This window comes from Anoplolepis gracilipes, chromosome 1 (genome assembly GCF_047496725.1).
Source record: "Anoplolepis gracilipes chromosome 1, ASM4749672v1, whole genome shotgun sequence".
NCBI classification, from domain to species: domain Eukaryota; kingdom Metazoa; phylum Arthropoda; class Insecta; order Hymenoptera; family Formicidae; genus Anoplolepis; species Anoplolepis gracilipes.
In genome coordinates this window covers 16,715,001-16,730,341 of record NC_132970.1, presented here as the reverse complement: position 1 = coordinate 16,730,341, position 15,341 = coordinate 16,715,001, and the positions used below count along the sequence as shown (strand labels likewise).

Sequence of the window (15,341 nt, the reverse complement as noted above, 5' to 3'; positions counted from 1 at the left end):
ATATACTAATGTAATACTAATATAATACTAATATAATAATGTATTACTAATATATTATTTGTATTACTAATAGAAAAATTGTTTTATTGTTATATAAAGTTTTATAGCATACAGTGTTATTAGAAATCACCAGCTTTTCATATATTTAAATATACGTTTAATACATGTTTCTGCAAAAATGGGGAGAAAAACAAATAAAGTATAATTTTTATTCGTGCCCACTTTATTTTGCAAAATAAGTTGACATATACAATGAGATAGTTTATAGCGGCTGGTAGAAATAAATGTATGTAAGAAATTTTCGCATGTGTATGTTGTCTCTGTGTTACATGTAATGATCGCAACAACTATCATTACTTACGATTTATTAGTCATAGTGAAAAAAAAGAGGTGCTTAGGTATACGAAAAACTGCGATTGATATTTTTAAATAGTAGCTTGCACTTTATGAAATATGAAAACAGTCTCCGACGTTGACTTGCACACATGCTCTCTCATCAATTACTCTATATCCTTATTAATTTTTTTTTTTTTTTTACGCGTTATGATAAGGTTTTCGCATTAATTCTCTCATGCGCAAGGTTCATTTTTTCGCAAACGCGCGCGCGCGCGCGCGCAATTCTGTTAGAAGAAATATACAATGAAATAAAACAACTGTTATAACAATTTTTCGTAGCTATATAGAAATAATGAAGCAGAAAATTATGAAGATTTTCATATTGCGTAAAGAATTGTCAAATTTACAGTTTAAGGAAACAAAAGTTCAATTGATTAGCGCATGAAAGAATTAATAATCTTTAATCTCTAAATTGTTTGAGAATACGACGTAGGAGGACGGACGCGTGTTTTAGCGAGTCCAAATTCATTAATTACGTAAGAAAGTTTTTCGATTACATTCAATATCTTAGCACTTTCAACATATGTATTTACTCTCGAATATATAGCTCGTAGATTTCTACAATCGAGCATCGTTCCGTACTTTCACGTGAACAGACCGTACTTTATATTATTCTGCTCTGCAGAAAGAATTATGCATACCTTGTATGAATTAATATTAATCACATAATTTTTATTAATCATTGATCGCCAATAAAAATCTCATACATCAAATCCCTCTTAATATCAATTAGTATTTTTTAACATAGAAAAAAAGGCAAAATATAATTCAACAGCATAAAACGGCGCGTGTAGAGGCATATGCTTGTCAATTAATTAACGGAATTATACTAATATTTGCGCGCGCATTTAAATATAATAAATATACAAGATATATAGATATACCTGTATAATAAATATATATAATATATATAAATATATATAATATATGGAACAATATATAGAATATAAAATATATATAATTTTAAATATATATGGAAGCCATAACTTATACACTATGTTCAGATGAGTATGCGTTTTTTGTTTAAAATTTGTACAAACAAACAATCGTGTATGAACGTCATTCCGATCGCGTGAAAGCGCATGTTCTACATGTTATTCTTAAAGAACACAGCAAATTCTTAATGTACGTTTAACGGGTGCGACAAGATAATAATATTCTATATTGTGGAGAGAAAAATATAACGCGCAATTAAATCGATCACTAATATTTTCTTCTTCTTCTTCTTCTTCTTCTTCTTCTTCTTTTTCTTCTTCTTAATCTTGCATTCAAACGACTTCTACTTTCGCGGTTGTAATACTGTTTCAAATCTAGATCTATCTAACAAATCGAGATCTACCTAAATCATGCTCTATATCGGCAATTATCTTAGATCGCAAACAGAGACGTTTTAAATATTCAGAGAAAATAAGAAAGAAGTTCTCTCCTCTTTCTCCGACATATTGTAATGATCACGTTCGAAGATTTGCCTCTATGTTGCATTTCTTGAATCGGGATAATAAATAATAATTAGCACCGAACGATAGAAGAATGGTGTTTTCGAATTGCAAAAAAAAAAAAAAAAAAAAAAAAGACAAAGTCAATTACACGCTAGAAAACATGTTTTATTTAAGATATTATTCTCTATTATTTGCCAAATTACACCGATACTACATTTCTTCAACGTCGCTACATTGTCTAAATACTTCGAACATGATCCCGATTGACGAAATTATGTTGCTTCGAAGATTAAATATGATTAAACATTTAATTAAGGAAAGAATTTAAACATTTCTAAATCCACATCCTCACCCAATTTATTTTTATCCAATGTTGCGAAATTTCACCCCGTTCGTGCAGTTGATTTGCGACGTGCGGATAATCTGCATATCGAAACGAATCGTTTTGATTTCTTTACTTATGGAGACAAAGTTTCGATATAGTAACGATAATAGGAATAGCGGTACGTTAATATTTGCGAAGGTGTTGAAATATCCGACATTAAGGGCTCTCTCCGGATATATACAGATTAAGGATAATCAGTTTCGTGTCGTGAAACTTTTCACGGCACGGTAGCTTCGCGAAGTCAACATCTCCGATAACATTTATAATATTTAACGTAGGCATATAAAATCTGAAATATTAATAACATAATGTTTCCCTCGAAACGTAGTTATACACAGATAAACGATTCTCTTTTTTTTTCTTTCTCTCTCTCTCTCTCTTTCTCTCTCTCGTGCGCGAATCGCCATAACGAGAGAGAGACGCCTTAGAAAACTACTTTGGCACTAGAATCCACGTAATCGTTAAGTTTTAAGCGTCGACTTGACATCCTCTGAAATGCCTATAAAGCTAATAAAAAATGCTTAACGTTGTGCGCGCGCGTATACGTGTCTATATATGTATGACGTGCTTCTCTTTATATTACGTGTGAATCTTCCTATATATGTATATACATTCGACGCACGTATATGTATACTGACTTGTCTACTAAATATATGACTGTTTAGAAATGTCTTATATTCTAAGAAATTTACTACGACGTACTTATAATATTATTATGAAGATGATATTCGAATGATTAATGGATCAGGGACGTTAATAAATGTCGTTTAATTCGTAAATTAATATTAATCTCTTAGCAATTTCGAATATAAAGTTTAGTGTAAATTTTATACGGAAAAAGGATTTTATTTAATTTATCATCTTTTATGAACATATAGTTTCAAACTGTATATTTGCAAAAGATGATAAATTGTTCGAGACAAACGCTAAAAGAAAAAGCGACTTGTCCCTATTTTCAAAATTTTTTTCTACTTAAAATAAAAATAATTTATTTTAACTATTCTTTCGTGGATTATATTAATAAATAATTTAAGAGTAATAGTTTAAATAATTATATCACATATTTTAGCACCCAATATTTCAAAGATTAAGATATATATTAACACATTTTCGCAAGAAAATTCGACAGAGATGCGAAAATACAATTATATATTTTGAGTGAAAAATAGAAAATTAGAGAAGAGATTGTATGTGTGAGCGTTACTTATGTATAGCTTCTAATGTTATTAATATTGATCTCTCGTGAATTATATGACTGCTACGTCACTATTACTAGCGATAATCTGTATGTCTCTACGTGAAATTGATGAAAAGAAAAAATTCTGTTATTTATAATGTTTTTTGATTACGCTCGTAATTGGCGTATACCTTACTTACTGCCACGTTAACGTTGATCATTATCACGTGTTTGTTTCGGTCACGAGAAATTCTCCATCGGTGCAGACTAAATAGCATGGTCCATATAAAAAGTGTCAAGAGAGAGTGTCATTTTAAATTGTCGTATCTTAAACGAAAGAAGCGAACTTTTTTCAACTATAATATAATGAAAGAATACCATCGCATGTCTGTCTGTATGTTACACCTCGCCGTTATGTTCACAAAAGAGAAACGAGTCATTACAATTGATCGTGAGATCTTTGAAAATACTGAATAGAAAGAATGCAGGCAGATGGAGGCAGAGAGCTTTTAGAGCGGCGACTGCGTCTTTTCTTCGTCGGTCGAATCGGATATATTATGTTAATAAACGCTAATCTCTCACATTAAATCTTTCTCGTCGCACAGGATTTAGGTAGGTCCTACTCATTTAGTTGGCTTAGATTCGCGAGATCATTATGATTTCTGCGATTCTGATATCCGTGATTGAGCATCACGGTATATGAGAGAGAGAGTTCCCTGTACATATATAAATTCGCTATACCAAGTAAATATAATTCCTACAAGTGCACTATATTCGCCGTACAAGTGCGACCGCATTCGCTGCATTTCTTCAATAAATCCCTGACTAGTATCTTTCGTTGCAATTTACCTCCGAGTAAAGTGGCGTTGCATCTCGACGACCGAATCGAAAAACAACGACAGACCCTTTCCCTCTCCCTCCCGCCCTTACTCGTGCGTCCATTAACTCTCCTTTTCCTCGATCGGGCTCACCTCGTTCTGCAGCAACTCGAACTTTGGACTCAAGCTCGGTAGCATGCTTCTGGGGCTTGTTTTGATTTGACTGTACTTGTTGTAGATGTCGAGCGACTTCTTACGATCCATCTCGAGCGTCTCCTCGATCAATCGCGGCGGGATGCTGCCCGCCCGCTTGTGACTCGGCACAAAGACGCTACCTTCCGGTTTGCGATCCTGCGTCGTCCTGTTGTCCTCCTTGTGCTCGGGTGTCAGCGTGCCGTTACCTAGTTTACGCTGCTGCTCCTGGAACGCGTCTTCTTGAACGTCGTCCTTCAGCAGGGCGCCGGTTATCACGGGCTTGTTGCCCTCGATCGTCTTGCTGGAGAAATCGTTGCTCAAAGCCTTCTGTTCCATAATCTCGAGTTTGTTGGGCGTCGTGCCGTTCACCTGAAGATTCGGACTCGATCGCACGGCGTCTGGCAAGCTGTCAATCTTCAACGTGTCTTCGCACATCGCTACGACGTCTTGCAGGCACGTTATGTTTTTGGAATTTTTTCCAAAAAACTGCAGCTGCAAGGGAGCGTACGGTTTTCGTCTTTCGGGAATCATTCGCGATCGATACATACATATCTAAATATATAAAAAATATATATATTTTTTTTTCAAACAAAAAAAAATTAATTTTAAAATATTTTAGTGAAATGCGTCACAAATATAACTCAATACCAAATTTCTTTCTTATTCATTTTATATTAATAGAAACTGTTAACTGTGTTAATTATTTTTTGTAAAAGAAATATGATTGAAAGGACCAGTTTATTTATTTATTTTTTTTATATACATAGATCGATATATATATAGATTTATTTCGTGTGCTTTTAATGTTATGTAAAAATTGATAAAAAAATATTAAAAAAACGGCTCAAAGAAATCTCTATCTATACTAATACTTACACTTTTATCTTCATCCTCCTCGCTGGTCAAATTTCTGGAATCGTCCAACAGTATCTTCTCTATGTCCGGCGATTTATCGAATTCCACCCATTTGGATCGTCCCTCCAGCTTTCTCGATAGTATATCGGACTCGTAACTACCGCCGTACATAGGATAACCAAGATTCCCAGAATCGTATTCGACCTGATTGCCATAGCGGTAACTCGGATTGGCCGAGCCTTGACTGGATATCGAAAGATCTGATTGCGATAGACCGGTATTGGTGCTTCCGAACAATCGCGTATTTTCGAAACCTGCAAAGCCACGAGATAAGAAACAAATATAAATAGAAGACGAGATATCATATGCATTGCGAAAACAATTTACCTGAAGATCTATCGTCTGGTATCTCCTCTCTGTGTACTAGAGCCTGTTGATCGGTGATGCCAGCCGTCATGTCATCGGAAGAACCTTTGGTACCTTCCGTTTCTTCCCTATCATAATCCGGCTGTACCTCTACCACGAATGAACATCCGCTGTCCTTGTATCTCGATGTGGGTTTTTCTTCCATTGTTACCTAAAAGCGAATATCACCGTAAAATGTAGGTTTCTCTAATATTATCTGTGTTAAGAATAGACAGAGCATTCCGTACAATCTGCACTTTTTTTAAGCAAAAAATTAATTTCCATTTTTCTAATTTATTGTTAAAATATTATTAAAATTTTTGTTAAACGAAATTTATAATAATAGAAAAATAATATGATATAAAAATTATATAATAATAATAGAAACACATATGAAATAATAAAAATGATTTAGTTGAAACGAAATTGTTGGTAATAATAAAATTAAAGTAATAATTTAGTAAAAAAAAAGTAAAGTATCGTGCGAATTATTTTCGAACCAAGCCCGAGTCGATATTAAATTCGAAGCTTATCACTCTGGTCAAACATTTCAAATTCTCCCAAGGAAACTCGCATAATGTATCTAACCGTTTCATTTCTTTTTTTTTTTTTTTTTTTTTTTAATTTTAGCGTGGGCTCTCGAATTACGGACACGAGTCGGCTCCACGCCTCTTCCTTGTTCGAAAGTTGGAACGCTTTGTACAGGTACGTACATACGTGCGCGAGAAGAATGAGTTGAATGAGAGCGCGAGTAGAGCGATCCGGAAAATGAAAAGGCGGATGAAATTGAGGGAGAAGAAGAGAAAGAGAGAGAGAGAGAAAAGGAACAGGTACCGGGCATAAAATAGAGAGAAGGAGAAAACGAGGTGTAGACGAAGGCGAGCGATCCGGAGAAAGATTTCGAGAATCCTCGAACGAGCCTCCGCGAACAAGACGAGGCTTTAAGTAGGACGATAGGTGGGGAGGTAAAATTGCCCGGTAACCTTCGACCTTACAGGGTCGGCCAAGTTCGATAATTACGAATCCATGCCAAAACGAGCGAGTCTCCGACCCGGTTACACGAGCTTCGTCAACGGAATTTTGCGCTACGAAGGATTTTAAAGCATATCTCGCTAATTAGAATAAATATCACTCGTTTGCTTTAAAAAGAAAGATTCCAGGAGTATATCGTGTTCGGTTGCAACAACAACGTGTCAGATTTTTTTTTTTTTTGACATACATACCGCACGTTCCTCCGTTTCTACGATAAGATGATTATTCTTGAGCGTAAGGGTGATGATGTTTCCATTTGCATTTTTGCTAGTATGGTTACTAGAAGTAGTGTATTCCATCATTGCTGCTGCTGGGGCGACATTTACGTCTTCCATCACCTCCGTTTCGCATATATATCGGGGTGCATCTAAGCTATCCACCAACTAAAACGTAGAAAAATACGATCGGATGTTAAAACATGTGTATACAAAAATTATGAAAAATTATAAAAAAAAGTAGAATGTTCATTATATATATAGCATCATACAGGATTGTATAATTAAAATTTTAATTTTCCACACATTTTTTGCGAATTAATGACCGATATAACAAATATTCTTGCTATTTATACATAATTTATACAATATGTATATGTATAAATTTTAATAAATATCACATTTATATAAACATATAAGAGAAAATAATTTTGGGTATTGGTCATTAATTCGCCAATACATTTGAGGAAAATAAAGTTTTCAACAACGTAACCACTTACGTAAAACGTATTTTGCATTTCGGATAGTTTATTTTAATTAAATACTAAAAAAAAAAAAAAAAAAATAGAGATTCAGTATAAAATAGTCGGCGGCATCGTAAATCCGGAAAAGCTGTTTTACGACATGCCGTTGGAAAGAACGCAAACAATGCGAACGATGCGAACTTTTGGGTGATACGCTTTGCGAGATACGGTAGGATTTAATGTAGCTAAGCCATCCTAATTTACGAAACGAGGAGAAGAACGGCTTGTTGAGTTTTTATCTATCACGCGTCACTCGCGAAAAGCCATTCTCGCAACGTGTGCAAGTAGATGTTATAGCTTGGCGTGTACGCGTTCACCAATACGCACGCAGATGCACGCCGGTTACGTCGTTCTCCGAGCTGCCTTGTGCCAAAGGGTACTGAACCTGACCCAAGGGGCATTGCTCTTGCGCTGCGTTTCTCCGTTCCTTTTCTGTTAGATCGCTACACACACCGGTCGTCACGTTAGCCAAAGCGAGCAGGTATCATTGCGAAGACTTGGCTCGGTACTTCGCGGATGGCAGTCAAAAACACGAATACATGGCACATGTGAGTGCACGTTTGTTTCGTGCATCCTAGATGAGTTCAATGAAATCAGTTGCTACGTATAAATATTTTTCGTACATTTTCTAATTACAATCACCCACTAAAATTAGATAGGCTATCTCATCATCTATTTGTGAGCAAAAATTATACTCAAAGCAGATGTAAAAAAAAAACAAAAATGTATCAAAAATTTTACGGTACGTATCTTTTTAATACAGAGATTTTTTTAAGCTTTAAATTTTTAATATATATCCCCATGTATCCCGTTTTTATTTTTATTATGTATTATGAAGTCTATTGGACATTTATTGGACCTACGCGATCTAAGAGAGCGTCGACGAGTATAGACGAGTTCTGATCGCCTTCTGTTCTATATATTTCGAGCCTTTCACCTTTCGCGTGAATCGCCGAGATAAATAAGCCGAATATTACACACTAGATTTTTTTTTAGAAAATCGTGCAGACATACACGCTCACAGAAATCTATTTTATGCGTTTTTTAATTTTTAGAGAAAAAGATTAGATCACAAGTCGACGAACATAATGCCGTGAATTATGTGTAAAAGATAAATCTATATCTCATAAAAAATAAAGTGTAATTATAAGGCAATATGCTATAAAAAATTTTTTCTAGTACAATTATAAATATTTCATTAATATCGCAATCTGACTCGAAAGATGAAGACATTAGATAGATAAACACTACAACATTAAAAATAATTTAAAAAATTATTAAATATTACTTAATGGCTAATTAGTGTTAATTTATTAAATAAACGTAGAATTAATTCAATTTCTGATCCGCGTCGTTGCGTATGCAAGTTACATATATATAATAGAAACTAATAATTCCGTAAAATGTGTAGCCTACATGTGTTACGAAAATTAAGACATCCGTCATAGATACGTTATAGATACGAATGTCTCTCGGATACTTGTGTGTTAGGCTGTTATACTATTATACGAGCAATGGTATCGTTGTTTCTTCTAGCAGACATTCAAGTACGCACTAAGCACTCAAGGACATTTGTCGTTTTGCGTCTGGCTTTTTTGCTAACACCGTTAGAGGTTGCAGACGGTCACGACGAATGACAGATATTTATACGCAAATGTTCTAGTAGTCATTATGACATTCGGATTATCGTAGATAGATTTTTACAGCGAGTGTCACACTTATTTAATTATCTTATACTGAATATATCGGTGAATGATCACCGAGCAACATGATGGATGTATATCCATCACGTTTCTCGATAATATACATCATTCTTAAAAGTTCAAAAGTTATCACATTAATTTTGACAGTGTCAACCTTGAAATGCTATTAACAGATGAATCTCTTCAGATCAAAATAGCGCAATTAATCTGCAAAGTATTGAATTGTTTATAATTAATATTGCTGTTTACTTTATGGTAAAAATTCTTATCATAAATAAGCCCAATCGTATCGTTCGAGAAATATAATACATTAAGTATAAAACATGTTACGACGAAAGATAGACAAACAATATAAGATTTAAAGCCTTTTTTTTTTAATTGCGATTTATTTTGCGATGACCATTTATTTTTAAACTTTTCTTATTTTATTCATTTTAGTTGATTTATATTTTTATTTTTGAAACAAAAAATATTGAAGAGAAGAAAAACAAGTAGACTAAGCGGAATGTGGCGACAGATAGATCGTGTATTAGTTGAAATGCCAAAAGTAGCGTGAATATTCGATTCGTGACGCATCTTTTAACGATACCGTTAGAGGTCCCAGACGGTCAAAATGGTTCTAGTCTTTCTATAGCATAACAGAAATCACGGCCATACAAATAGAAAGACACGAATGGCATAGAGCGCGGTCTTGAATGTTATTTCATTATCTGTGAGATAGTCTAGACTCTAATTACATCACAGTCTGCGAGCCGACTAAAGAAATCGGTATTAGCCAGTCGTCAAATAAAAAAAACATATACGACGTAAGTTTATTAAAAAAAATGTTACAATAATCAATGCAAATTAAATTCAATTAATGTGCAAGGTATTTTAAAAATATCACATAATTTTATAGTATATTCTCTTACAAATTTCTTTTTCTAAATTCGAATTAATTTTTTTTTTTCATAAGAAGACATTATGTCATAACATGCTGCTTAATTGTTAATACATTATTATATCTATTATCAGGCTTTCTCTATTTTTTTAGAAAAAAATTAAACTCTCTAAAAAAGTTATTTTAACTCCGTAACATTACATTTATGTCTTTGCGACTAATAAAAGCCGAGAAAGAACTAGCGGAAATATTTCATCGTCGAGGCCGAGCTCTAATGCGTCATTCGTAAATTAATTATGAATGTTTGATGCATCAAGGAGAAAGGAATGATAGCCTCGTCTTTCAAGGATTCAAGGTTCCCCGATGTGATTCGCACTTATATTGAATTGCTTCCGTGTTTTGCTTATATTGTATATCAGTATATTATATCACTGATAAATAATCTATAAGTCTTAGAAATTCAAAGTATTTGTAATTGTAAGCTATTTTCAATTACAAAGAAGATACATGATGTTTACTTCTTATTATTAAAATTTTAGGTTTGATATAAGAAAGACTATAAAAAATACCTCATCATTCTTATATTATAACAAAATTATTTTTATTAACTTTTATAAATATAAAATATTTTTATTTTTTTTTTATTGAAAATCCTCTACGTGATAAAAGACACATTAGCATCTGTAAAATGATTTATGACATACAAAATTAATACGTAGAGAAATATTTCTTCATCACTTCTTTAAAAGAGATTAGATATTATTTTAAACAATTCTTGTTATGCAATTTTAGTTGTTGGCATTTTATTTTTTTTTTTTATATTGTGTCGTTTATCAGGAAAAAAGAAATAACGCAAAAAGAAGAAATTATAAACAAAAACAGCTTTATTGATGTAACTTTATGTTTCTTTTATTTAATTCTGTTATTATTATATCTCACGGTGTAATTATTATAACAATAATTATTGATTAAATAATTATTACTAGCTATTATATTTATTATAATAACGTTTATTACATTGTGAAACGATCATATCTGCGTCTCTTTTCTGCACATAACGCTTACATATTAATGTCAGTCGCTCATGTAACATTTACATAGCCGACGGCAGTTTCAGAAAAGACAACCGCGGCAGCAGATATGAATTGGCTACTCGAATTTATTTGACCTTTATGATAAAAATCGTGATAAAAAGTAATGGCAACTTTAACAAACGGTACATACAACGGCTTTGAGTTTCATCTTTCTATTTTCACAATAGGCGAATACGCGACTTGAGATTTTTGTATCAAAACATTTGGGAATAATCGAGCAAAATCTAATCTCGTCTGGCCCGCGAGAGGCAAAAATGCACACGTCAGGCTCTAGAATTTCTGTACGTTAAAAAAAATCCTACCGCGGTTCACGAAAATAAAATCGCAAAATTAAAAAGCAGCCGTTTTTAATTAAAACTCTTAATAAAAGAAAAATTAAAACTCTTAATACAATAATGGCTTTAAAAAGAATCTTTTTTGTTTTTATTGATTTAAAGAAATTAAAAAATGTGTCATTTTTGTTTAAGACTAGAAAGTAGTAGTAATATCATTTTCTCCAAAGAATTTATTAATAATTTTTCTTCCTTTCAATTGTTATCTTTAGAGAAGCCTCTTATAACGCACTTGTGATTTTTTTTTTCTATCAGAAATGCGATACGCGAGAGCTGCGAATAAAGCTGCAGTTTCGGAACCGCGTTCGCAAGACGGCGGTCAGCGAAATAATATTGACATAGTGCTGGCAAATGAACAGAGACCTCCTTATGGTTCGTAGTCGTAGAGATAAGCTAATCTCTATCATAGTCTGGTACGCCTCGCGGACATATAGCAAACAACGAACCTTATCACTTTATAACGACTACGTCATTCGATAACTGCGCTTCGTTGTTCCGTGCTAAAAACCTAAATTTGCAACTAGTATCGTAGTATATAACGTTTCCATTGTCTTGAATATAATTAATTCAGTTAATTTAACTGGAAAAAATCTGTTTACTATAACCATACACTGGAAACAAAATTATACTGACTCAACTACATCATAGTTGAAATTTATTTATTTTATTACTTCAATAACATTAATAATCAAATCAATACGCTATTTATCTGTTATTGAATTAATAAAATAACTTTCAATTACAATAATGTTGTTGATTCGATATAATTTTTTTTTTCAGCACAGTATTGCGAATATATGTAGATAGCTCTCATATTCAAAATCTGACGTCATATATATTTTATCATTATTTCTACTATCTAGAAGTTCATTATGGAAATCTTATCAGTATCTTATCAGACAATCTCGTTGTATCTTAACTTTGTAAAATTGAGTAGAAAAGCCATGTAAAAAATAGATTCACTTCGGAAGAGAAATAAAATAAATTTTTTTATACATGTAAACTATTATATTTTTTTAATTGAATTTAATTTTTTTCAACTTTTCTCTATTCTTTTATTCATCAAAGTTTTAATTTAATTTTTAATATCATCTAATGATAGATTGTTAGGAATTGCGATACTATAGTAAAATATAAACTTGTAGCTTTTACTACTAATAACATATTAAAGGATCTTTGATAATATCTTTTAGCATCATCACAAAATTGAGCTCCATCTCAAAGAATGAAGTTGATTTGCTCGTGATGAAGAGATTCTGTAATCAGAGATAAGAGAGGGGGAAGAAAAGATGGAGGAAGAGGATGCGAGAGAAGGAGAGAAAAGAAAAGAGATCGAGGTGGAGAGATAGAGAGGGAAGGAAATAAGAAGCAGCACGGATTGAGAAAAAAAAATGAAAGAGGAATAGGAAAGGAAATTAAGGGAGGGGAAGGAATGGCAAATATATTTTTCACTAATCATACATCTAACCGTACATTCTCTTTAATAACAAACTTCTTGATATTGTTTAGTCCGTCATGAAATAAATATTTATTTGTAATTTTTAACTAATCGTGGTTAACATTTATCTATATATCGTTCGAAACAATTAACCGCAATCGAAGATAAAGCAGGAAACAAAAGAGGAGAGAGAGAGAGAGAGAGAGAGAGAGAGAGAGAGAGAGAGAGAGAGAGAGAGAGAGAGAGAGAGAGAGAGAGAGAGAGAGAGAGAGAAGGAGAAAGAATAGAAGGAACAAGGAGATGCAAGAGAGGAGAGAAGAGATGGAGGAGGGAGGGCTATTGCCGCGAAATAATCGACTATCCGAAAGGGTCGGTGGCAAATAACTATAATTTCTTTTGGTCCCGGCTACAGTCGAGGTTTGAGCGAAATGGACAATATGTAGGATAAGAGTAGAGAACCGCACAGAGTGAAGGAATTAAAGAAAGAGAATAATAATAATAAAGAAAAGGAAAAAAGTCAGGACGAAGATGGAGAGGAGAAAGGGAGTAGAGAGCACAGCCACATCGTATCTGCGATGCGTGGAAGCGAGATGCGACGAGAGGATAGGTCCGTCGGCGCGCGCGAGGCTGACCAAAAGAGAAGTATAGAGAGAAAGAGAAAGACGTGGTAGGGTGAAAGCGGACCCAGGCGTACGAGTGCAACGACCCCTTCTGTTAGGTCAGCCACCCCACGGACACGATACGGCCGCGACGAGCGGGTCCAGTCGGTCGGACGGACCCGCGCGTATGGTCAGAGAGAGAGAGAGAGAGAGAGAGAGACGAATATGTGGACGTACAGCCGAATAAACGGGTGGTTAAGCGAAATGCACCCATGGACGAATATACGACCGAATAATAAGCAATCGCGTGGATAGACCCGCGAGGAATTGCACGAAGCGTAAGGAATCTGCGTAACATCGTGCGTTACAATCCCAAGCTGGCCAACGAGATAATAACAACGATGAAAGCTTTACATTTGACTCGATATACAATCAGTCATTCTAATTTAATATATAACATAAAGTTATTATTAAAAGAGGGAGAGAAAGAGAAATTATTTTTCAGACAATTTATAATTCGACAAGATATAATTTTAATATTTATAATGAAAATATATTTGTGAAAAATTCCAAAATACACACACAATAAAATAAAATAATGAATAGAATTTTATTTTAAATTCTATCATAAATTGGAGATTTTTGAACATTTTAAATGTGGCTTTTAATGAATAAATTAATAAAAAAATTAATAGAAAATAGATTCATTTATCTAGTTATGAAAAACATTATTATATATATATATATATATATATTATAATATGTAATAATATAAATATATATTATATATTATAGCTATTAAGAATCGCTCTCCGCGTTGATGCAAAACTTTTAGTTTATCTTTTAGTTAAGCATCGCGTTAAATAAAAATGAGTATGAAAAATATTTGACGCTACTTTTGAGAAATTCACTTGCTACGAACGATCGAAGATTTGGTTCAAACCTGACACGTGTACGTTGAATGCATTGAAATAAACTCGCTATCAATAAACGTATCGCGATGAATGGACACGGCTGTTTTATTGAGAAAATGATACGCGATATGCGGCAATATCGAAGAATCCTTAGTGCAATATGATCTAGAAATCGATTGAATTCTGTATAATGTTCGATAATACGAAACGTCATCGACGATATACATACATGAATGATAAATAATGCTCTTGATATTCTGTACTTCAAATTACAGAATTTATTTTATATATATGTCGCGTTTTTACGCGAATGTTACTCCATCTTAATTGATTCTTCGTGTCTTCTTGTAATTTTATAGAAATTTTCAATTTCTTGATTTTGCGCGAGTTTTAGATGAAGAAAGCAATGGAGAAAAATGAGATATTGAGTTGCATTTTTATTGTTACTTATATCTAAATTCAAAATTGCAATTTTTTTCTTGCGTCTTTGCTGAAAAATGTCAACAAACGCATCAGTATTGTGAGACTCTTATGAAAAGTATATTTTTTTTTTTATTATAAAATCCATTTATTACGAATGAGTTTTCTGTTCTAAAATACTTTCTTCAACTTTTACTGCTCGGTCATAATTAGAAACAAATTAATTCATTGTTTTCGACATTTTTCTTTTTTTCTTTTGCTTTTTTCGGGCACCTGTATTTAATCTTCATACATTACATTTCCATCTCGTTTTTTTTCCCGATGCATGTGTGTAATCACAAAGAAATTGCGGTAAAAAAAAAAAAAAAAGAGAGATTTTTCTCGTTTATAAATACATAGATGCTTAAATAGAACATATGCTAGAGTAACCTCGATTCTAAATACAAAAGCTGCTTTCAATGCATCCGAAGATGAATTCTTAAAAATCACTTATGTTCTTTAATCGCGTCAAGCTTTTAAA

At 33.1% G+C, this 15,341-nt stretch overlaps 1 protein-coding gene across 3 annotated transcripts in view; it reads right to left on the bottom strand.

The window, feature by feature from the left end:
- Nucleotides 1–202: 202 nt before the first annotated feature.
- Nucleotides 203–15,341, bottom strand: part of LOC140673950 (uncharacterized) — a 28,330-nt gene continuing 13,191 nt past the window's right edge. For 2 of the 3 annotated variants that reach the window (XM_072907247.1, XM_072907327.1), the window contains 4 exons: nt 6,894–7,085; nt 5,653–5,842; nt 5,287–5,579; nt 203–4,962 (listed from right to left, as the gene is read on the bottom strand). In XM_072907247.1, coding sequence (XP_072763348.1) covers nt 4,339–4,962; nt 5,287–5,579; nt 5,653–5,842; nt 6,894–7,085 — 1,299 coding nt within the window. In that variant the 3' untranslated portion in view covers nt 203–4,338. The remainder of the gene's footprint in view (nt 4,963–5,286; nt 5,580–5,652; nt 5,843–6,893; nt 7,086–15,341) is intronic. The other variant, XM_072907409.1, reaches the window with a different exon arrangement.